The sequence below is a fragment of the Charadrius vociferus genome, unplaced genomic scaffold (genome assembly GCF_000708025.1).
Source record: "Charadrius vociferus isolate BGI_N301 unplaced genomic scaffold, ASM70802v2 scaffold7, whole genome shotgun sequence".
Classification (NCBI taxonomy): Eukaryota; Metazoa; Chordata; class Aves; order Charadriiformes; family Charadriidae; genus Charadrius; species Charadrius vociferus.
In genome coordinates this window covers 7,672,086-7,695,460 of record NW_009649308.1, presented here as the reverse complement: position 1 = coordinate 7,695,460, position 23,375 = coordinate 7,672,086, and the positions used below count along the sequence as shown (strand labels likewise).

The following is a 23,375-nucleotide window of genomic DNA, read 5'->3' as shown; positions in this document are numbered from 1 at the left end:
AGAACGGTATGGATATACACAGCATTACTGGCAGTCAACTGGAAAGCTCTTACTTTGTGAAATGCTTCAGCCCATTTCCTAATTCGTTTTGCAAAGCAGGTTGGATAAATGTGGATTAGAGTCTTCTTATATTTATGTACAATTATAACTAGATAATAAATGAAATTTGGTTAACTTTAAAGGCCAAATCTTCTGCTATTCACAGAGTGCGTGTGTAACAGACCCTTTTCAGTCTCCAGCCCAGTGGTTCACAATACAAACACCCATTTAAGTTTTAGTCATGCTTCTATGTTAATTCAATGACAACAATTTTTATATAAAGGGGTCCAAAGCTGACAAGAAAAACTGTATTAAAACACTAGGCTATTTCTTCTTTTTCCGCTTCTTGCTTCTCATCATTTTCAGGTGTTCCAGAGGCTGCCGTTTCATCAACACTAGGGTATTCATTTGTCGCATTGCTTGATGGAACTGTGGTCGCAGGAATATTTTCTTCATTAGGTACCTGAACATACTCTGCATTGGATTGTTTCTGAGCCATTTCTCTGCAGGAAGACAGGATGAGGATTGTGATTTCACATATTGAAATGCCATCTTAGAGTCTTTCAAAATAATGACTCATCTTAGTTTTGTTGTCTAAACGGTAACCCCCTTATTATTATGACTCTCTTCCAAGGGCACCTGAAAAGGCTACAGCATCACTGCTGCCAAGACAGAGTGACAAAGTGTTAGTAAAGTAATAGTAAGACTGATCTGCATCACTGTTAAGTGATCCTGTCCAAACCTGATCCAAACCATGACAGATCCCGTTAGAATAAAATAGATTTTAGTATGTTTAAATGCCAGGCCAGGAAAGCAGAATGGGAAACTGAGTGCTGGCAAACAGTGTCTGAGAAGGAGCAGCAAAACACACTGCTTGCTGTGAGCTTTCGGAGGAATTCCATGCAGATCTGGTGTCCCGCTCAAGTGCATTAAAAATAGAGTGCAATCAGAAAGGAGCTACAGCAGGGCTGAGATCTAGAAAAATATTTTTAGTAACAGGGCTCAATTCCATTTATCTTGTCAAAACAATAATAAACTAACTCCCGATATTTAAGCACTTTCACATGTAAAAAATATCAGATGCTAGTGGATTAATTCAATGCAGTAAGATTTATTAAGATCTGAGCACAAAATTGAATGTTAATGCTACATCAGTTGAAAGCAGAAATCAGATGGACGACTGACTGGTCGCTGGTCTGGATTAGCAGAATTCCGTATCAGGAAGTCTTAGGCCTGAACTACAGGGAAGTCTCCAGATGACATAATATTTTTTTCTGACCTCAGCTGCATGTATTCTGTTAGCATTTAACGTCATATGATATGGTATGATACGATGGTATGATATGAGATTATCCCTGTTCTGAAGATTTGGTGATTTAAGGGAAAAATGAGCAACCAAAGTACAGAGGAAAAGGCATTTCCAGAGGAGGATCAAAATGGACATTCTGGGCTCCATCCTGTTGCCATTTGAGATGCCTTAAAGTATCCCAAGTGCATGTCCCATAATTTCAAATAGCACCAAACTGAGCCCACTGTGTTTAAATCCAGTAATGTACAATCCCAGTAAATTTGCTGAGGCAACCCTTAGCTGCTAGTCCTTTTTCTACTTTCTCCACCTGCCATTAACAGTCACCATTAACTTTTAAATATTAAAAACTGTTTTTCCAACTTGTCACTTTTAGTTTGTGTTGCTTACGAAACACTTACTTACTTTACTATTTTACTATTTACTATTTTACTATTTACTGCTAGGTGGTAGCTGCCTGTAAGCATAGGGAAGAGGGTAACAGCAACTTCTGTTAAAAGAGCAGCTGCATAAAAGTCACACAAAAGCAAATATTCTCACTCTGGAAGTTTTCTCAAAACTTGTATTATTTACCCTTCAAAAAAATGCTTAGAGTAATTACATTTTAATTTAGTTCTGGATTATCAGCAGTGCTTTACAGAAATAATTGTCTTAAAATGAAGGAAACAGAAACTCTTACTGCATCTCATTATTTGATAACTTCTTATTCTTTGCCTTCTTGGTTAAGACCCAGACAATAATGCAAATGATAGCAGCTACCAGAATTGCTCCGATTAATGCTCCAGCAACAATACCACTGTCTGAATCTGGAAAGAAAAAAAGATTACTTGACTTTAAAAAGTATTATTATAGCAAAATCCCATGGAAATTAAGTGGAACAGTCTTTAGCAGAAAGAAGGCATTGGATTCAAAGAACTAAAAATCCGACTGACAGCTGTATTTCCAGGAGGGAGGCCAAAGGTTCTCTAGGAAAGAGAGAACTGGGCTTTTATAACCCTTGCTGCCACCCTTCTTGTTGGTTAGCTCCCTACCCCAACAAACCCTATGTTTATGCCTGGCTAAGGCTGTTAACGCTGACAGTAGTTGAAAGCCTTTGCTCTTCACTCCTTGCAAACAAATTCTGAAATTCAGGTTGCCTTTATCTCTGTCTTTGAACTGTGATGTAAAATGTATGCTCTGATTGTGAGCCCCCAAAACCTTCAGTTTCCCCTTCAGTACAGCTTCTAGCTCTGACCTGCGGTATTTTAATTTTATAGACCACTGAGTAATTGAGTGACCGTTTCAGGGACACCTCTCGTGGCTGGTTGTACAACATATTCTTGGCCCTTTTACTGGTTACGTGAAAAGTCTGCATGCAGATGTGGTTGACCGCTGCTTGAGAACAGTCAGGGTAAGGTTGATCACTGCTTGAGGACAGTCAGGGTGAGGTATTTTTCCATGACTGCAGTATTTTTAGCTAGTGGTCACATCTACAGTGCCCCAGTCCATGTAGTACCACATTTCAGTGACGGTTGTAAATTCTGGGGTGGGGGGACTTCAGTGGGATTGTTAGCTGGAAGAAATTGCTCTAAACTCCATGTCTGTCGGTTCTCAGTAAAGGCCCTGCAGTCAGAGCCAGGTTCAGCTCTTGCTCCCAGGGGGAAACAAAGCTGGAGGTGTTAAATCAGTTGTCTAGGCCAGTGTAAATTCTGGGCACGCCTGGCTGAAAACTCCAGAGCTCTCCAAATCCCGTTCTGTTCTTACTTGAAGAAACCCTGTGCTTTAAAATTGTTACGGCATTTTCCTGCACGCTGTGCATGTCATACATCAAATATGTGCTTATTTTCATGCATTGAACTTACATTTTGCAGTTAGGTCGAGCTCACAGGTACTGTTCCCCAGGACGTTGCTGGCTATGCACCGGTAATATCCAGTTTCAAAGGTGGTGAGATTGCCAATGTAAAGAATGCCGGTTTTTGGATCTGTGACAGGCAGCAGGTACAGATTACTGTTTGTAAAGGCCTAAACATTCTCCCATTTTAACAATTTAAAGTAGTGGCATAGACAAGACTTTAACATGCCACACAGTTTTTATTAAAACAAATAGAAAAAACATCCTGTGTTTGCGACAGCCATCAGTCAATTCAAATAAGTAAAATTACGATTTTGTGACATTGGCTGTCAGAAGAGGAGGATAAGTTTTAACTACCCTGTGTGATACACAGTGTTTGAAATGGCTGGTACTATGGAATTCCACATCTTGAACACAGTACGGTAGCCCTGTAGTTACGTACTAAGTTGTTCGGTCACAGGCTTGAGGGTATTCTCATCTACTTTGTACCAGCGGTAGGTAGGGTGAGGCAATCCTTCTTCACATTTGCATAACAGGTAGATTAGATGGCCTTTTTCAGGCGTTCCTTCTATTTTGCAGAAAGGTTTTGACGGTTTGACTGTAAAATAACAATGAGGAGAACAGACACATCGTAAGTATGTACCCAGGGCTGCAAGCATCCACCTCAAGTTCTGGCACAGTGCTGCTTTAAGTAAAGAACTGAACCCCATCTGCAGATTTCCATCCAGAACACGGTCTTGTTTATGGATCTGACTAAAGGCTCTCCTGAAAAGATTTGAGTAATATTAAATATATGTACATGGCCTAGGATACATTTTTATTATCTTTTCTTCCATTTGCATACTAAATATTTGTATGGAGGCATTGAGGTGAAGACTATCAATTACATTAATTATAATGGGCCTATCACTATTCATCGTACACCATTCTGCCACATAGCAGCATCATTTTCTTTAGGGACACAGCAGGAACTTTTCCACAGAGTCAAGGCCCAATTCTTCAGTATATTGCAGTTGTGGCGGAAATAAATTAACTACAATTCTGTTCTTCTCGCTTTACACACAGGAGAAGATTATGTCTTCATTTACACCTATTATTTTTCATTTACTACCTATAGATATGCTGTTGTGGTTCTTTAGAGTACCATCAGTGGAACTATACCAGCAATGAAAACAGCCCAATTTTGTGTGCATAAATGAACAACCTTTCCTGGTTTTCATGTGAAAAGTACAATCCCTTACTCAACTGCTCCAAGATTTACTATTTGTTTGGGGAATTTTAGGTGATAATTGACAGTAGTACTCTGATTCTTCAGGGATTGAGTTTACATATGTTTTTTTCTTATCCCTGGCAGATAGGCAAATGATGCTGGAATCACATTCTCATATGACTTTGATTTCAGTCACTCTGATCAGGTATGAATTCTCAATAAAAAAGCAATGATTAGGTGGCATTAGTACCAACTTTTATCCTATTAGGAAGTAAAATATCTCATTCCACTGCTTTTTGTCCTTTCTGTCCTGCCTAATCATGGTCGAACTATTGCTTTCTTCCATCCAAAATAGACTGTACTACTTCCATCCAACACATACTACATTTCTAGAGTTTCTGGTAATGGAGGTGAGCCAGAACCCTTGGGCTGTACTGCTGCCTCTCCCTGGATTTACACAACTCACCATGACCAACGTTAGGTAAAATTAGTAACTTTTTGTTCTTTGCTGGGGCTAGATTATCCTAAAAGTAATGGCTTCAGAGAGAAGTTGTCACTCCCAGCTAACAGGGCTTTCTATTTTCATCAAAGTTAGCATCACTTGTGAAGCTGGGTAATTCCAGCTACCTGCCTACCTGCTTACATTAGGTAGTTTTTTGAGGGCACAAAGTGAATCTGAAGGGTGCTCGTGGGAGAATAAGATTTTGTCATTGGGCAGGCAAGGGCAGGTGCAGAGTGGTGTCGGGTCTGCTGTGTCTGGAAGCTAGAGGGCAGCCCAGGCTCTGCCTGCCTCCAGAGCCCGTGCGAAAAATCTCTGCGTCACTGCATCACTGAGCCCTTTCTCTGCATCATGGGCCTTGTTTATCACAGTTCTCTTATTCCCTCTGGTCCTGCGTAGTTTGAGCCGTGAATTCAGTGTTTCATGGTAAGGGAAGAAAACGACAATAGACAACAGGGAGGAAAGGCGCTTACCCAGCACACTGACAATCACAGATTTTTGACTCTGCCCAGCATCACTCTGTGGGCTGAAAACTTCACAGGTGTAGACACCAGTGTCCGAGGGCTGCATGTTGGAGATTGTTATCGATGCATTCCCTGGACCCGTTGCAGCTGTTACCCTGTTCTTAAACTCGCCATAGGAGTAAGACTGGCCTCCTGAATAATAATAGACCTGTGAGAAAGAATCAATTGTTAGTTTAATAACGAGATCTTACTGCCCCTTCGTTTGGTACTCATAATCAGAATATAGTTGATTTCTGATTAAGCCAAGCAATGTCACCCCCTTTCTTGCCCCCTGCCCTGAGAAAGCACAGATGAAAACATGGTACATTTGAATATACGTTTCTAGTGGTTCTTAAAAGACAAGCTTTTCAGAAATGGGATTTTTCAACTGTGTAAATGGACAGTAGCTAGTTCTTTGTGGATACTCCAGTCACAGACTGATGCATTTGCAAAAACGAAGGTGAGACCATTGACCATCGTATGACAATTCTGTGGAAAAAATGATGTCATGCACAATTAATAGTGGCACTAATTGAAGCACTGATAGTTTGTGATATTATTAATAAGCGGCTCAGTAGAAGATTGTGACAAGAATGGACCTGTCATTGCAAAAAGTGGATGGCTGCAGAGCTTTTCAAATACAGGAGATAGCAAACAGAGAACTGAAATGAATCCACGAGACATAGGTCTAAGCAAACAAGGCGCCTGATCTGTTAGCAGTAGATTCGGAAGCAATAATAATGCAGTAAGAGAACACCAGCAGAATCATCACACATGCAATTAGAGCAACCATGCTGTTCTCCTTGTTTGTGTAATCAAGGTCAGAGACCGTGTCATGGGCAATCTTGTTTTTTTAGTTTATACCATAGGTGGAAGTCAAGAATACCTGTTGGCCTCAGTGCTTGGAGGAGCACCTATTTGGGATTGAGAAATTCCCCTTTTACTACACAGTAAAAAAGGTTTTGCAGAATTATAGACATAGTAAGGATAAATGTCTCTAAGGAATGCAACATTTCCTCGCAAATAAAAATTTGCTGCTTAACGTCGGCTGATTTCACTGACTTTAGTAGCATCAATTGTACTTAACGGCACAGTGTGAATAGTATCGGCCTCAGAAACGTATAAGCCCAAACGTGTTGTCTGTTGACTGAAAGGAGAGACTGAAGGAATTGTGTTCATTGTGGAGCCTGGTTGGTAGGCTGAGACTTGGGCTGCAGGATCTCATCTGCTCTGGGGTAAATATAATAGTTCTCAAGGAGTATGCACGCTCTGTCCAGTCTAGCTCTGCTGTGAAACCAAGAGCTGAAAGAACAAAGCTAATGTGGAAAACTATGGAGCGTGAATTATTTTTCTCAGATGTTAATGATAATGGTGTGTAAAAGTGATAGTATTTGGCATAGGCAGTATATTCCCCAGTGTCTACATGGACAAACTCCATTGTCTAGGCAAAGAGAACAGTTGCAGCATACTCGGTCATTTTTTTAAACTGGTGAGAGGTAATCATATAGAACTACAGGTTGGCACCCAAATAGATCTAGCATCGTTCCTACTGACAGTATTCCAGAATCGGCAGTGTAAATGTATTTACTGAAGTTGGACACTGACACCGTGTTTTTTAATGGGAATACCTGGAAAACGCTTGCAGGAAAAAGCTTCACAAATTCCTGTGAAATGCCGTTCACAATTGACTAGTATCAAAATTTCCTTTTAGTCACAGTTCCCTGCCTTTAGGGACACTGCAGATGCCCAGGCAAGAAGTAGAATTTGCTTTACTTTACAGATCAACTGATTGCATTTTGAATTAAGAATATTTATTCTTAATTCTATTTATCCACCGTGATATAGTGTTGACTGAAGTCTTTAAGCAATGTTATCTGAAAGCCTTTATTAGTTTAAGGCAAGCTGCACCCCAGAACTGCCAGAGCACAGCTGGTTTATGCAATGATAAGGCTTTCAAACGAAGGTCAGAACCCAGACTGCACAGCACTAGCAGCACCGGTACTGCAGCTTGGCCCCATCTCAAGTGCAATTTCTTTCCAGCCAGACTTTATCTTTCCCTGCCCCAGGATTACAAACACCAGGTACAATTGATGCAGAGCTCTGAACACCAAAGCTACACTGCTCCATTGCCAACATGTGGAAAATTGGTCTTGCAGCGAGGAGGCTGAGGTCCAGCGTTAGCACAGCGGCAGAGCAGGTTAGAAAGTCTGCCGAACAGCTGGTAGGCGCTCCAGTTTCCATTGTCTCCATCAGTTTTAAAATTGGTTTTATGCTTTGCAAATGTCTAGACATGGACCTCTGTTGCAAAACTAGAGTCTGGATGCACAGCTTTGTATTCCCCAAGGAAAGAGAGTGTTCAAAATAGGGAGTTTGGTTTAAGCAAATTTCTCATCAAAAAACTGATCTACCTGTAATTACAAAACCACACTGGCCACACTTGTCTCATTCTACATTTATCTGAGTACTAGCAAGACCAGAGAATTACACACTTCCTTGCAAGAGCCCGAAGTTACAAGAACTGTGACTTGTGACTTCAGGCTCCTCTTAGCCTGACAACGCTATATAGATCTCAGCAGCGATGGGCTGGATTTACAGCTCCTCTCCATCAATTGCATCTGCTTGAGTGAGGTAGGGAAACAGCTTCCATCAGCTCTTCATGCTAATGCGAAATTAAGTTGTACGATGACTTAAATGAAGTAATGCATGACTTACAGAAGCACGAGAAGAGAGGCAGGCCCATTATATCCTACTAAAAGGCCTGATTACTGAAAAAAAGGGGCTAAATTCTACTCAGAGTGATCTGGGATTTATGTGAGAGTGAACAGTAGCAGAAGCTGCCCACTAAGCGCTAGCTTAGCTACAGCACATGTTCCTGGGAAACAGGACTGGCACGACGAGCCTTAAATGCAGTCAGGGCATGCCAGTAAACATGATAAAGGAGCAAGCGCTCCTTGGTCTATTTGATCTAAAGTCAGGGCGAATTACATACCTAAGCCTTCATACAATACACTGAAAAATTAATCCCCTGCGTTCTCTCCTCCTGTCTGAATGCATGCAGAGAAAGTATTTTGTGTACACTATGAAATCTGAGGCAGGTGTCAACACAGCACAGAATATTTGTTTTCTTCATGGATTTAAACAGAACCTTTCTGGGTTGTTTTTTTCAACTACGAACAAAAAGGCAGTAGAACATCTTAAGGAAATGTGTTCGGTTCCTCTGCAGGCTCCTGCCTGTTCTCCTGCTGCTGTATGATGCTTATCTCACTCGCTCTGGAGTTTATTGCCTGAAGGAAGGTGGTAAACACCAAAAAGGCTGAGTAATGTTGTGATTAATTACTGAGTGTATATCATGTCCCAGGGGTATGATTGGATTGTGTACACAGGAAATTTAATTTAAGAGGAACACGTTTCAGTTAATTGGCTGTGAATTCATAGCCCATTTTAAACAATACACTTAAAATGGGTATTTTAAGCCCTTGTTCATAATGGTTTTATGCTGTCCTTGAAAAGCTCATGTTTGTGCCTTTCAAAAAGCTTAAATGAAAATTTGCAAAAATGTTTCTGTTCTGTTTCAAAAGTAGAAAACTTGTTTTCTGTTGAAGATATAGAAGACTTTATTTTTGGGCAACTGACAGCTAATGTTCCCTCCTACAGACACACATCTCATTGACATTTCTTTCCATTTTATGTACAACGTGTGTATGGGAAACTGTAAATTTAGTCAATGGTAGACTTTCTGGAAGCTTTTTTAATTTGCTGTGATAAATATATTTAAAATGTAACGCCTTGAATGTAAAAAAATAGGAAAGAAATCTGCTGTGCTGCTCTTGAAAAAATAAGCTTTTTATGTCCTCAAGAAAATCGTGAGCAGCTACTAGTGAAGTCGATGATTTACCAGTGTAAAAACCATCTTAAGGAAGCAGTAATGGTCGCTGCTTCTCCTTACCAGCTAGTTTGCTCATGCGAGTTTTTATATAATGGTGCCTTTTCACATTTTATGGGAGCAGCTGCCTGGGCTGACTAACCAAACAACTGACAGAAAATAGAGCGGAGATTATCACTCCTAAAAATGTTGTCCCTAATAACTCCACAATCTGAAAAAACAGTTTCTGCAAAACAGCTAAGTTGCCCAGAAAATGTCTCCCTACATACGCTTTAGTGCCTAAAGGCTCTAACGTCAGCAGCCGTCCTGCGTGGTTTTCTGAGGCAGTGGTATAGGTACTCTGCATTTCCACAGTTTCTGCTGCAACAAAGAAAAGGATTTGGGCTCGCAGACTTCCAAGGCAGTTGAGTCCTGTACCTGTACCTGTTTGGGGCAGCTGGGTTACAAACAGAACAGGGAATTGGGAATGATCATACTAATTTGGAAGAAAATCTTGGTAATCTCAATGCACTCCAGATGCTGGAGACAAGATAATTAGTGTCCCCTAATTCTAAAGGATCTGGTACATGAAATAACATGTCCTTTTCTTCTTCTCTAGCCTGACTTATGGGAAGGCTGCTCCTTTTCTAGTGTGACGGTGAGGAAAGTGCTCGCCTGCAGAGAAAGCAGTTGGCAAAGCTGCTGCTGAGTTGAGGATTTTCAAAGGCTGCCAGATGTTTGGCGGAGAGTGAGGCACCCACCTACAGGTTTTCTTTATACAACTTCTATAGAAAGATCTTCTTCCTTAGGGGGTGGAGGGTATGTGTGAAAAAGCAGGCAGTAAATTAAAAGACACATGCCTCCATCTGCTTCCTTTCTTCGTGGGGCAGGACAAATACATACTAGAACTTGCGTAAATATGTGTCTTTCACAAGTCTTTGGATGGACTCATTCATAATTTCAGGTCAATATTCCTCCCACCCTCCATCTCCTGGTGTCATTGTATCACATTGCTGTACATGCCTAGTACATCTGGATATCAGAATTGTAAGATGAGATGTACTTGAAGATGTGTTACAAAATGTCCCACTCAATCTCCATAGTTGCCTTAATTTCCTGACTGGGGGGCAGTTTCAGGACATGAATTCCTTTCCAGTACCTGTCTTCCGTCCCGCAGCCCCTTCTCACTTTCTCCCACCAGCAGATGCAAAGCTGTAGCATCCTGTTCGATGACGTTTCTCTAGGCCCATGTATTCAGCATCTGATTCACAGTCTTTCCCTGGAGAGCTGTAAAGCTCAGGCGTTCAGAAGGCCCTGTCACTGGGTTGTTTTATCATTTTCTGTTTGACATTTTCTCAAGCTGCTAGGAAAAGAACCGTTAAAGTCTCTTTCTCACCGATAAATGCAAAGGAGGATATTAACAACTTCACTGGTTTGAGATCATGATCTCTTTTTGAATTTTGAGTACAGACAGAATTTATAAAATAACAACAAAGGAAAAAAGTGTTCATCACTCCCTTAAGCAACTTACCATCTAATTAGAGAACAAATGCCGCACACTCAAAGTGTTAATTAAAGCCTGAGGCTCAGATTGTGAACTCAGCTAGATAAGAAAGCAAATGCTCACACATGCATTGGTTTCTTTGACGTGTGTCTGGCCCCAAATGCCTTTTTTCATCCACAGCTTCTTTTCACATATTTTTGTCAAAACTCTGATCTTCCAGACTGTCATAGGGATATTATGTCCTGCGTTACTGGGATATTTGCATGGGTAATTGAGGATGTTAATAATGACTAGAAGCCTCTTGTCACAATTGCGCATTGGTAGAAGAAGAAAGGGATGGAGTCAGAAGCCTTTAGAAGATTAATCATTCAGCAGCTTTAACTGGTGCAAAATACTTTTGAGGATCAGCTCTTTCATGTTCTCACAGTATCATTCTTGTGGCTGAACTATTAGTGAATAATTTCTACAGTGCGTCAAGCCCAAACGTGTTTTTTCAGTGCACTTGGTGTAACTGCTCTTCAGCAGTTACTATTAGACCTTAATTTACATGGGATTGTACCCTGTACTTCATGGAGAGACAGGAATCCCACTGCAGTCAAAGAGAGTTTGGAATGGATTGTATCCATTGCCTCTCGAAATGTTGTTATATTCTAGAAAGGAGATCCAGGATGATTTTTTTTTTTTTTTTTTTGCTATGTAAATATGTAGCCCCAAATTTGGTCTATCCAGACTTGCTCACGTTCAGCCCAGAGGCTGCTGGTGTGTGGCCATGCCCTTCAGATACCCTTTGGGTAGAATATTCCTTAAAGTTCTAGTTCAGCCACCTAGAATAGCTGTGGGGGGGGAAAAAAACAACAGCTACATCCAAAATAATTTTGATAGAGAAAAATGCAATAAAAAATAGAGTGAGTTAAAAATTCTGAATGATGCATCTGATTCGGCTTATCTCAGTCATGTGCTGGTTTTAAGATTTTAATCCAGAACATGATTACAGGTCTTACAGTAGCATAAATGTAGTAGAAGCTCTTTAGTTCTTTTTTTCCCCTTAAGATTGTGGGGATTTTTTCTTACCTTGTGTCTCCAGCTACATCTTCCCCGTGCATCTGTCACATGCACCATCTTTTGACAATGACTGACTGACTTTTCATCCATACTCAGAATACCGTGACACGGGGAACGCTGTATTTGAGTAAAAATGTGCTGATCTGAGAGTTAAATGAGACTTTAAATGTTCCCCCAAAATCAAAGAGCCTCTTCTCTACACAGCTCCCCATCAGTACCGTCAGTGCTGTTCACAAGGGCAGGGTGCCTCGTGTTCAGCGGATTTTGCAGATGTCTCAAGCCCTTGTCAACAATGAGATGCAATAGAATCTTATTTCTAAGTTTTACCTAAAATTAGGCAAACTAAGATTGAAGTCTAATATTTGCTCCAAACACACCAGCTACAACCTGATCATTTTCAACTTGTTTCCACTTTCCTGCGTATTCTTGCTATTGTCTGCTTCAGTGTACCAGTTTATTTTATCTTCCCTCTGCAGACTGTCACGCCGGTGCCAGAGGTAACCACAGGCAGTCCACAGTAATCCCAGTGACATCCAGGGAGTCACTCTGACTGCAAGGACATGACACCAGGGTCTCCATTCCTCTGCATTGGAGGTGGTGTCTCTGCTTTCCATGAAGATACTCCTTTTAAGTGCCTGCTCAGTAACTGCTAGATAAAACTCTATTTTAAAAAAAATCATTTCTGGGCAAAAAGAAATGCTCATGTAACAGAGAGGCCCTTTCCAGGAAATTTTCCTGTGCTGCTTCAGGAGGTGCTTCGCACAGGCTCATCTTCACTCATGGGCTGGAATGGACTGCTGTGCCCCCAAGCCAGTGTCCCTTGCAGCACTGACGGCCTCTGCGGCACGTGATCTCAGTTGTCTGTGGCTGAAAGCTTGTGATGGGGTCTCAGAAGCTACTCATACTACATGGGGCAGAATTTGTTCTTTCAGTAGTTTTTATGGGAACCCCACACTCACAGGGCTGGCCGGCCCCTGGCTCTCACATGGTAGCCCAGCACCCGTGCCTGTGCCATGCGCTGGGCAGCGGAGTTGTGCTGGCATCCCGACGGTTGGTTATCTTAATCTGGGGTTTCAGGGTGACAGGGACAGACGCAGTTGTGCTCAGATCGCTCTTTTTGCATCTCTTTCCTTCCTTGGGCTCCACCACCCTGTCCCCTGTTCCTGAACAACGTGACACCAGCCTACTCACTCCTCTGAAGATTTTGCAAAGTGGCTCACCAGGCCTGCAAGGCTGGGTGGAAGGACACAGCTAGGCTTCTCCCAAGGGAACAGTGCCATCTTCCTTTTCTGTAGGCTTTACAGTAAGTGAAACCCTGCTTGCCCCTATCCACTAAGTGATACTTTCTTGGTAGTACAGATATGAGAAAAATACAGGGCTCAGCAGGCTGAAAGCCAATATATAAAATAAATGGAAGATATTCTTGCTGTTACATGCTGCTAACACTCTTTACCTCTCAACTGCCAAAAGCCATGTCAATGTCACTGTTTGCAAATATTTCTAGCTCGCTTTTTTTTAGCGAAAATTTTCATGAGACGTCTATCAATAACTCAGTTTCTCTTAGTCATTCACGACCTTTACTCATCTAGAGAATTTAACATTTCAATCAAGGATTCTGCCCCGGGCATATCTTGGGTAGCCACACAGCGTCTCTGATAATACCACTTACTTTAACCGTGGGTTAACCTGGGCTGGAGGGAGGCTCAAGGTGTGGCCCTGGTTAGGTTCGGGAGTTGTATTTAGCCTTGCGGGGCTATAGCCTCACCTGTGCAGAGTCAACAGCGGGCTTCAGTCTTTCAAACATTTACTTAGGTGCTTTACACCGAGGCCAGCCAAGTGACTCAGAGCATGAAATGAAGCACAGATGCAGATCTTAGCAGGAGCTGAGACCTGACTTTATGAACCAGGCCAGGCTGTGATGTGCTCTGTTACGCTGGGTGAGCTGAATAAGTAGCGTTTACCTCCGTTTGTCTCTATGTAAAATAGAGATAGTTCAGTATTGGAAAGTCCTCAAGATCCTTGGCTGGGAGTTATTCTTTAAAAATTGAATTTATCATTAAAAAGACATGTTGCTAAGGGGTAAGTGGCAAGAAGAAAAAGTTTAAAATACATACGTCATCCTATTTTCCATGAGTTGATATTTATGTTATTTAGTTCAAATGAAGGGAATTGCTTCCACTGGAGAAACTTGCCAGGAAAAGAGCAGAGTTAGGCTCCAATTAGTAAAAAGATCTATATTCACACACTATATATAGCTGCGCTGTCCTCAAAACAGCACCGCGAACACCTGCCATTCCGCTGTTTGCTGCCTCCCTTTTCATCATACTGTCTGTGAACAGCCTGTTTGTGGTATTTCATCCTCTCCGGGGTAACTGCCGTGACTTTTAACTGTCGAGCACCTGCGCCAACATTGTGTAAGGTGGGCAATGCGGAACAGGATATGAAAACATCAGAACAAGCGGCGAAAGACAGCAGCCAGCTTCACAAAGCCGGTGCTGGGTGACAGATCTGCATCAGGTCTGCAAACTAATGCACAGCACTGCCTCACCGTGAGGCAAGGGAAAATCTGTCGCTGAATACGCTGGGGCGGTAAATTAACACTGGCACTACTCCTGATCCTGATCTTACTGATTTCACTCCAGACAAAGCCATACCTGAGCCTATGTCTCTCAAAACACTGCGAAAGCTGTAATGTAAGTGACAGTGTAAAATACTGACATTCTTCTTAAAAAGGGTACCTATGGCCTCTGTGCTTATTATATATTATGTCCTAAAATCCAGTAACTTAAAGCTCATTTTCATTAATGCTTCAAGCTCATCTTAATGACATAAATTCCCCTTAGTTAATTCTAACATTCTACAGTTTGCTCTATTATTTGCTGCCACAGCAGAGAGAAAGGGTCATATTCTTAATTATGCACATAAACATTACTTATTAAAATCAAGATACTCCCCCCCCTCCCCCAATTGTTAGGGAGAACATCCCCTCTGCTTAATCTTATTATTGTGAATATACTACCCATGTGAATAACATGGTGATCAAGACATCTAGCATCCTCACTAATATGTTGGGAATATTTAAAATTGTAGCAGATGGGATAAGAAAATGTATTTTCTGCAATTTTTTTGAATAATTGTAAGTCTTCCATCTTCAAAATATTTGGCAGAAATTTTCAACTTTAAAAAATGTAGTTTGATAATATTATCCATGAAGTTGCTGAAAAAAATGGCAAATTTTGAATGGAGCAAGAATTTTCAACAAACTTTTTCGGGGAAAATATATGTTATTTATCGAGAAGTATTTGTTTTTTACTAACATTTTAGAAGAATGTAAATATCTCATAAAATTAAATAATATTATCCCACTTAAAACGCAAGCTGCTGTGCTGGTATTCAGTAAGATATGCTGCCAGTCTTTTCAATGCAGTTGGTTTTGTCATCTTACCAGCATATTAAATGTATTTTTGACTTGCATTTTAGTATTCTTTAATCTAAACAATGAAAGCCAAAGCTGGCAATCTCCTCCATTGCCTTGCATATATTTCCTCCTTGGAACAAAATGTGAAACTTAACTTCAGCTACGTGCCAAGCAACCAGGGCAAAGCCAGGTTTGTAGAAAGAGAGATTATTTTTTGTTTAAACTTGTAGGAGAAAAACATGCATGCTTTCAGGGACTCTGTCCTTTCTGAAACTGAGAGAAGCCACCAGCCTGAAATAGAAATAGCAACCTCGTATTGCTGTGGGTTCAGAGGGAGGTTGAAAATCCAATTTCATGTTCAGCTGTGTTGTGTAATTTCTTAGACCGTATTTTCCACAAGCAGTCACAGTCCTTTCTTCCCAGTGTTTGCATTAATGCAATTAATTTTATTGTGAATAGGTTCCAAGTGGTAAGGAATCACCATGTTGTGGTAAATGGATACGGGGTCAAGTAATGCAGGACTGAATGGGTTGCTAAAAGCATTTTAAAAAGAGTAGTGCCCCAGTCCTGCAGCTCTTCACGCGCACGCACCCTCCAGGCACGCCAGCAGGCTCAGAGGAGCACAGGGTGTCCGGCAACCCTCGCCGAGCCCGCCGGCCAAGGAGAACTGGCGCTGCAGCAAAAGGGAATTTTACCTTGGTGTTCAAGGAGGACGGGATTAGTCACTAACCCATGGCCTCTCCAGATTGAACTGACTTTATATAATGAAAATGCAAATCATCCATTACAAATGCTGGCGTGTTGCGGTGTGAAAGTGAATTTACCGTGAAATTAGTTTCAGATAGGGAGAAAACCAGATGCAGTTTTTCCCAGTAGTGTTTCTTACAGTCCTTACTCCTAAAGTCTTGGCTTGCCCGTTGCCAGCAGCGGGAGCTGCAGAAGCCGGGAGTGAGCGCTGAAGGGATTGATCCATAAGGTTTCCCTGACATTTGGCAACCTCACACCAGTTCGTTCTGGTTGAGCCTATTCTGAACCACTCACAGTATTTTAGGATTATAATCTTCAGGGGGTATTTTCTCATCATTGGTCACAGTTTACAAATGGTTTTCCCCTCCTGGATCTCCTGAAACTGTCTGATTCTCCCTCTAAAATACTCGCAACTGCAATCTACTTATTTCTCTTGGTTGTGACCAGAAAATGTATTGGATTTATTGTCTTGTAGTATGGAAAATTTGATGCAAGTAAAACTCTAACCGAATCTGGAGAAGATGGGCTTGATCCTATCTCAGTGCTGTACTTCCCACCTGAACAAGTGATTAAAATTTATGATATAACATACTGGATCAAAATTATAATATATGGTACTATTTACAACTTACTTAGCAAACCTGCAGCTGCCACCCTTTCATGAATAAGTATTCATTTCATGAAATAGTTTTGGCTTGAAAAAAGCAAATGATGAGTAACAACTATTCATACAATGAGTCAGGCAAGGTGGGCATATGTCGGTCTGGCGTTCAGCTAAAGTCAGAATTTGGGATGGGCCCAGTGTTTGTACTTAGCACTGATTAGAGTCTTTATCCGTGGCTATGATATACTGCGGAGGGTGAGTAGTTCTGTTTTAGGTTAAATTGCTATTTCTTACATACTGGCCAAATTCAATGCCAAATATGTTACATACTGTACATTCTGCAAATTACAGACAGTCTAATTCTGCTATAATTGATAAACCAAATAGAAGATATAACTCTGTCAGCAATGGCAAACCCCCTAACATAGTATTATTGTGACACTCTTCTAAGTCAAATCTCTTTACGTCAACTCTCAGGTTTAACACCAGGCAGGAGGATTGAACTTTTTGGAAAAAAAAAATTAGCAACAGGATAAAAACAACGGGAGAGAAAAGGGACTGACTGGCTAACAGGCACAAGCCCATCACCAGGGCGTGGAAAAAAAATCACAGTCATCTCCAAGGATGCAGTAACACTTCTAATCAGCATTTCTTCCTATAAAGGAAGATGTTGCTGATTACTCAGCACCTGTCAGGACTGAGATGATGGGAACTCACATCCTGCATGTTCTGCCGGGAGTGAGATTCATGGATTCATTTCTCCACCAAAAAATAAGATTAATGGATAGCTCTTGAAGTCTGGGCAGTAGTGTGAGTACGTATAGCAAGCTACAGATCCCATCCCTGACTCCTTCCAGGCAGACGAGGCTGCTCTGCAAGGTCTTTACAGCCACGTGAGTGGCTCGGGCAGTGGTTACAGCACGTAGCTGGCTAGTCCTTGGCGTCCTTCACAGTCCTGATGCTGCCTCCGTGCCGATACTCCAACCCACCACGCGATCTCGATATACCCCTGGGGGGAGGTACTGTTTGGCTCTGCTGCCTCTCGGCGTCTCAGGAAGGGCAGGGAGCATTTGCCTTTGATCTGTAATTGTTCTGCTGCTACAAAGACACCCGTAGGATGCCGTGAAACACCAACGCAAGTTTGCTGTGGCAGATTTCCTGCTATGACGGATTTCTACAGAGTCCTGCCAAAATACTCACTGCTCACATTGTGCCAATAGCCTATCGTGCACCGCTCCTCTTACTGAGCCCCCTAATGAGTCAAGGAGCTCTCATTTGACCCTTGAATGGGGGACACATTGTCATAGGCAAGGGCGTCTCACCAGGAAAGCAGCCTGCACAATGGCAGGAAGTATCTGCCAGACAAGAGAAAAGGGATGTGGTCCAGGGGCTGAAGCGCTTGTGTGATTTTTGGACACCTGGTCTTTGCTCCGCTTCACGCTTCCTGTGTGACTTGGCGCAAGTCGTTTGAGCATCTGAATCCCTTTTGTACCTTCTCCTAAGTTTCTAAAGGAGTTCAGGCATGCCAGTAGGAATGGGAGCCTAGATAACTTTGTGCATTTGCCCCCAAATTTCATTGCACCCCAGTCCCTTGTCTTTAGGGTGGGAACACCAACATTGCCCGCCTCCCTGGCCTGTAGTGAGGATAACACTATCAAATGTAACATGATTCTTTGAGGACTTAAGGATATCTTAAATGTAACTTCATATTAATAATAAATAAATGTCTTACGATATGCAGTTGGCTCTCTTTGGCACTGTAAAAGCTCCACTGAATAAAGAAATTTCCCAGCGGTCCAGAACTCGTGTATGTACAGAGGAGGGTTGCGTTTCCACCTGTAGTGACATTCACTGTCTTCTCGGGGACGGTCACCACAACACCGCTGACGTGGCCTGTGGGCAGTAAGTGTGGTGAGGAGAGATCAGCCAGGGCCGACCCTGGGAGCTGTGCGGAGGTGTCTTGCTCCCCACGTTATCGAAGAAACCCACAGGACGTTTCTAGTCATTCTCCTTTGCAGTACAGTTTCCCTTGGGCTTTGTGTGGAAATTTTAGTGATAACAAGCTGGGAGTGGGTAAAAGCTAACAAGCAAAAAACCCCCCAGAATACCTGCACCCTTAGAAGAAATAATATTCTGAAAAAGCAGAGTTCCTAAAAATGTACTTGTTCTCACCTGCAGGGACTTGTCTTCTCACTAAGAGCCTGTGGCTAAACCGAACCTTTCTTCTGCACTCGCAGTGCTCTCCTGCACCTTGCACGCTCATCCGCAGCTGTCTCTCGCTCTCTTTTACACCCTTCTTGCCCTCTTTTTTTTCCAGTTATTCCTTTAGATGTCTGATCTTCCTTACCATAGATGTTTTGCTAACTACTTTGCTTTTGTTTAGGTTTCTTATGCCTTACATGCAAAAGCTTGACTTTTCCAATGCTTTTACGTTGGAAACATCCAACTAAACTTTTTGGAACTGCTTTTATTATGTGGGTTGTGAGAAATTCTGTGACAGCTTGAACAACCCTTTCTGTTGTGCTCAGAGCCGAAAGGGAGCAAACATAATTTGTGAGGCCTTTCCCATAATGTTCTGATCCGTCTTGGCCACACAGCCATATTAATGAAAGACATCGAGCAGCATCTTACAGTATTTATCTATTTCTGTCCTCCGTATAAGTTACTAGCCTAGAGCAGTCAGAAAAATAAGTCTGAATTTCAGGGTTTTGCTGGATCACCGAGATTCTAAAGGAGAATATATTTCTTTTGAATGTGGTGGAAAACAGAAGTCTTTCAAAGCTTTCTATGCAGAACAGGCAAGGTGAGAACTTCATGTTATAATTTTCACGTGGGCTTATTGCACATATAAATGATAGAGGCAAAACATTGAAAATATCCTTCTCAATCAAATATCTGTGGATCTTATGCTCGGGGGTGCTGCTTTTGAGAGTTTAAGCAGAACTTCCAGTAATACCAAAAGAGTATTTTGCTCAAATTATCAGCCCTATGAGAGAAAACATTGTTTAAAAAAGAAATATAATCTATTTTGATGTTTTTAACCAAGTAAACATTGCAGATTTGTCAGTTGCTGCGATATGCAAACCTATCTGAACCTAGAGTTGAACAAAGAGAGAACTCTTTGGGGTCTGTTTTCCTTATCTGATGGCTTCAATAGTGAAAGCTCACTGCAAGGAAGAAGGGAATAATCTACTTTCCATGTTGGTGGTGGCTAGGATGAGAAGTAGCGGGTTTAAACCACAGCTGGATCTACATTATATGTGAAGGCAGCCTCACAGGAACGCCTGGAGACTGACCTAAATGTGTCAAACCTGCCTTGGGGAAAGGGGACCCCAGAGCTGGCTGCAAGTCCTGCTTGGCCTGTGAGTTCACAGTAGCTTAATCCTTACTGAGATCTAATACAAAAGCCATGTAATATTATTTTTGATATCGCAGTTCACTTTTCTCAGGTTTAAGAATTAGAGTGGGCCAGAGAATGATAGTTTCTCGCCACAATAATACTTCTAGGTTTACGTGTATTTATTTTCTGCCCTTCGCTGGATTAAAGCTACGGTCTTTCAACACAGTGTCATTCTACTGAAAACATCCCTTTTCCAGTCATCTGCTGCACATATTTCCTTTATCATTCTCTGTTTTTGGAGTCAGGAGTGCCACAGAGCCTGGCTGTTACAAACTTTTCCAAAAGAAATTAATTTTAGCTGAAACCACTCTACAAAACATTCTAGTTTCCATTAAGTTGTATATTTTGAAGAAATAAATTTAGTTGAAATAGGCTTCAGTCTAGTAAAAATATAATGCCAAAACCTACCAAACTTCCGTTGTCCAGGGAGGCTGTTTAAAGCCATCACTAATTGTAAGATGGAGCTTTTGACTGAAAACAGCGCGAACTGGACCCGCAGAGCCTGTTCCCTCATCACGGAAGTTAAAGGGAGTTTTGCTTTGCAGTTAGTTCACCGTTTACAGTTTCAAACTCATAATCCCATTTCATACATACAGGCTTTTTGGTTTCAATGAAAAAAGCGTGTGAGTAAGAAGTAACTCAGTGAAAAAAGCTAGCGTGAACAGGACCATAACTTGTTAAAAATAGTTGAGCCATGTCTTTTCCTCATCAGTATCACGGTAAGACCGCTTCCTTGCTACAGAGAAAGTCATTGCAGTTAATCGGAATCACCCACTCTCACTGAAGTCCTACACAGTTTTTAATGCTCATGAAGTAAATCCAAGTTTGCTGATCTTTTCCTACCCACCGCAGAACCCCCCAGTCAGTGGTGCCCATCAGTGTGGACACACTGCTAGTCTTAAATCCAGAACTTTAAAATTAGAGGACATCGTTTTGAAAAGTATTGGTACTAACACTGAATTGCTTTTCATTTCTAAGGCAAAAATCTGTAGGGTTTATGTGTGTGTGAGAGAGATAACATTGAAACACCAGGAGCAACTATTTAAAATATTTCTCTGGCATCCAAACCAGATTATTCCATCTTGAAAAGAAAATGTGGAAACTAACTTTCATTTTCTTTAGTGGATACAGAGGCTGTTCATCTCTGTGGAGCATTAGACTTAAAATGTCTGCTTCTGTATATATTAAAAATAAAGCTTAGCACAATGAAATGTCCTTGAAACATGAATAATATATAATATACCATATAATCCCTAGGTTTCACAGAGCATTACATCCTCACTTAACTTCGGGGAAGTCCGAAGGATTATTTGCATGCTTGAAATTAAGCATCCCCCAAAATTTTTTGGTGGGGTGGAACCAAGACAGCATCTCCCAGGGCTATTATCAAGGGGAGACAAAAGCCGAATGTGAGAAACCCTAACCTTGAAACACTTGGAAGACCCTGACGTTCTATGTGAGAGCTCTTTGCCTCTTCTTGGCTTTAGAGCAAAATGTTAATTTACCAAAGCTAAAATTCTGTTCTTGAGCAAAAAACTCTTACCAGTCAGTAATCAGATTGCTGATTTCCACAAAGTGGCATAGCATTATAGCCAGGATTTTCATTCCATCCTGAAATAAATCTTGAATTCTCTCCTAGTTTGCCGGTCAGGTTCACCCTCTCTCTTATTTCAACAAGTTCCTTTATTCCAGTGCTATTTCGATCAGTTTGTTATTCTTACCTGTAAGGGTGGCAAGAATTGGAAATATCTTCAGCACCATTGCAAACATCTTGACGCTGGGAGAGAAGAGAGACCAGATGCTGCTTCTGACTTCAACTAAAGCTCAACTGGTATTTTTTTAAGTGGGTTTTTGTTTTCCTTATCAGCTGTGTATCAACACGTCAATACCTTTTTCATTCTCCTTTATCACATGTGTGCCTTTCTCCGACTAGTGGTGTGACTGTTCAGTTGAAACCATTTTGTGGGGTTTGAGTAACTGAGGGTTTTGTTAATAATAAACCTTTGAATCAGAGAAGCCCAGGTTCTCCCACTTTTACCAGGGCCCAGCAGTATTTGCCTACATAAGTACTTCCACCGAGTACAAGAAAAGTATTTGTGGAGCTCTTTAACAGTCAATCTGATTACCAGTGTTGGAGTCAGGCCTAATACGAATAAGGAATAATCTTTATTTCCTGTTAATTCTATAATTTCTTTTTAAAAATGGACATGTGGAGATAGTATGTTAGTACATTACATTGGACTCACAATTACCTTGAAATTTCCGTATTGAACTCATCAATAAGATAACACACCAAAATAAAGATCAAATAAAACTTATCTTCTAAACTGATAATAAAATCTGTTTCATCTAGTTTTAATCCATGAAGTTGGATGCTACTAATACAAAATAACAATGTGAATATATTTATTTTTATTTAAATGTTAATACTTGATTTATATATTGAAAAAGCTGTGGATGAAGGTAAGGACTTGAAGAACTAATTACAGTAACTCACAGTAGATTACTTTCTCCTTAGTGAATGCAAAACACCTTTTCTAAGTCTCTGAAGCTCATTAGGAACTGAAGGTTCTCTGCTTCTTGCAGGAACCAGCTTGGCTTACTTTGTTCCATGTCATTTGATGGAGGCTAATTCAAAGCCCCAGGCTGCGATGGGAGTAGCTGGTTCTGCCTACACAGCCGTGTGTGAGTGAGTAGCTGAGGACATAACAGAGGGCAGCATTGCCTTTTACATGTGTGCCTGTACCTGGGATCAAGACAACTAAAATGGTCCGTGACGGTTTTTTCCGTGCTTGTTGAAAACATGGGTCTAGGTCATGCCTGATGATTCCATCTTTCTAGTGGCAGGCAAGAGAAATGCTCAGTTTGACCAGTGAACAGGAGCCAGTAGCACAGCTTCTGCACTAATATGCGCCCGTTTAAGCTTAGGACGCAGGGCTGAGATTACCAATTACGCAGCAGGTATATCTCGCAGCGAATGATTACAACCATCAATCCTGTTTTACAGAGGATACTGAACACCACTAGCATTTACTTTTGACTGTTACCAGCCTGGGGTTCATTTCACACCGTCAAACCAGAAGCGTGTACCCTAACGCTAATCTTCCAAGCCATCCAGGGTTATTCTCCTGGGAAAGTAATAGATGGTACCCGTCAGCTGCTGGGTTTGCTCATTGCTACCAAAGAGCAGCACTGCCCGTTCACATGGCACCTTAAGAAAAGAACTGAATGCAGAAAGCAAAATCTGGTTTGGTTTGATGATGGTTAAGGTTAAGTTAGAGCGGGATGACAAAGAAACTCTCTCTTACGCCACCGGCCCTCGGCTACTTGGAGAGAACAGCCCAGAGTGCAGCCATGGCAGCAGTCACTTTGCCATGGGTGGAGCGAAGA

The 23,375-nt window shown here is 41.5% G+C and overlaps 1 protein-coding gene across 1 annotated transcript; it reads right to left on the bottom strand.

The window, feature by feature from the left end:
* Nucleotides 1-315: 315 nt before the first annotated feature.
* Nucleotides 316-21,793, bottom strand: VSIG1 (V-set and immunoglobulin domain containing 1). Its single transcript, XM_009889290.1, has 7 exons — nt 21,707-21,793; nt 18,318-18,478; nt 5,359-5,557; nt 3,619-3,774; nt 3,187-3,306; nt 2,025-2,151; nt 316-542 (listed from the first exon to the last, which is right to left on the bottom strand). The coding sequence occupies exons 1-7, from the start codon at nt 21,753-21,755 to the stop codon at nt 359-361; spliced, it is 996 nt and encodes a 331-aa protein (XP_009887592.1). The 5' UTR covers nt 21,756-21,793; the 3' UTR covers nt 316-358.
* Nucleotides 21,794-23,375: the final 1,582 nt, after the last annotated feature.

Coding starts and splice junctions, on each gene's coding strand:
- VSIG1 (XM_009889290.1), bottom strand. CDS start 21,755: ATGTTTGCAATGGTGCTGAAGATATTTCCAATTCTTGCCACCCTTACA. Junction 18,479..21,706: donor AATTCTTGCCACCCTTACAG/GTAAGAATAACA, acceptor TACTGCCCACAG/GCCACGTCAGCGGTGTTGTG. Junction 5,558..18,317: donor AAGAGAGCCAACTGCATATC/GTAAGACATTTA, acceptor TCTTTCTCACAG/GTCTATTATTATTCAGGAGG.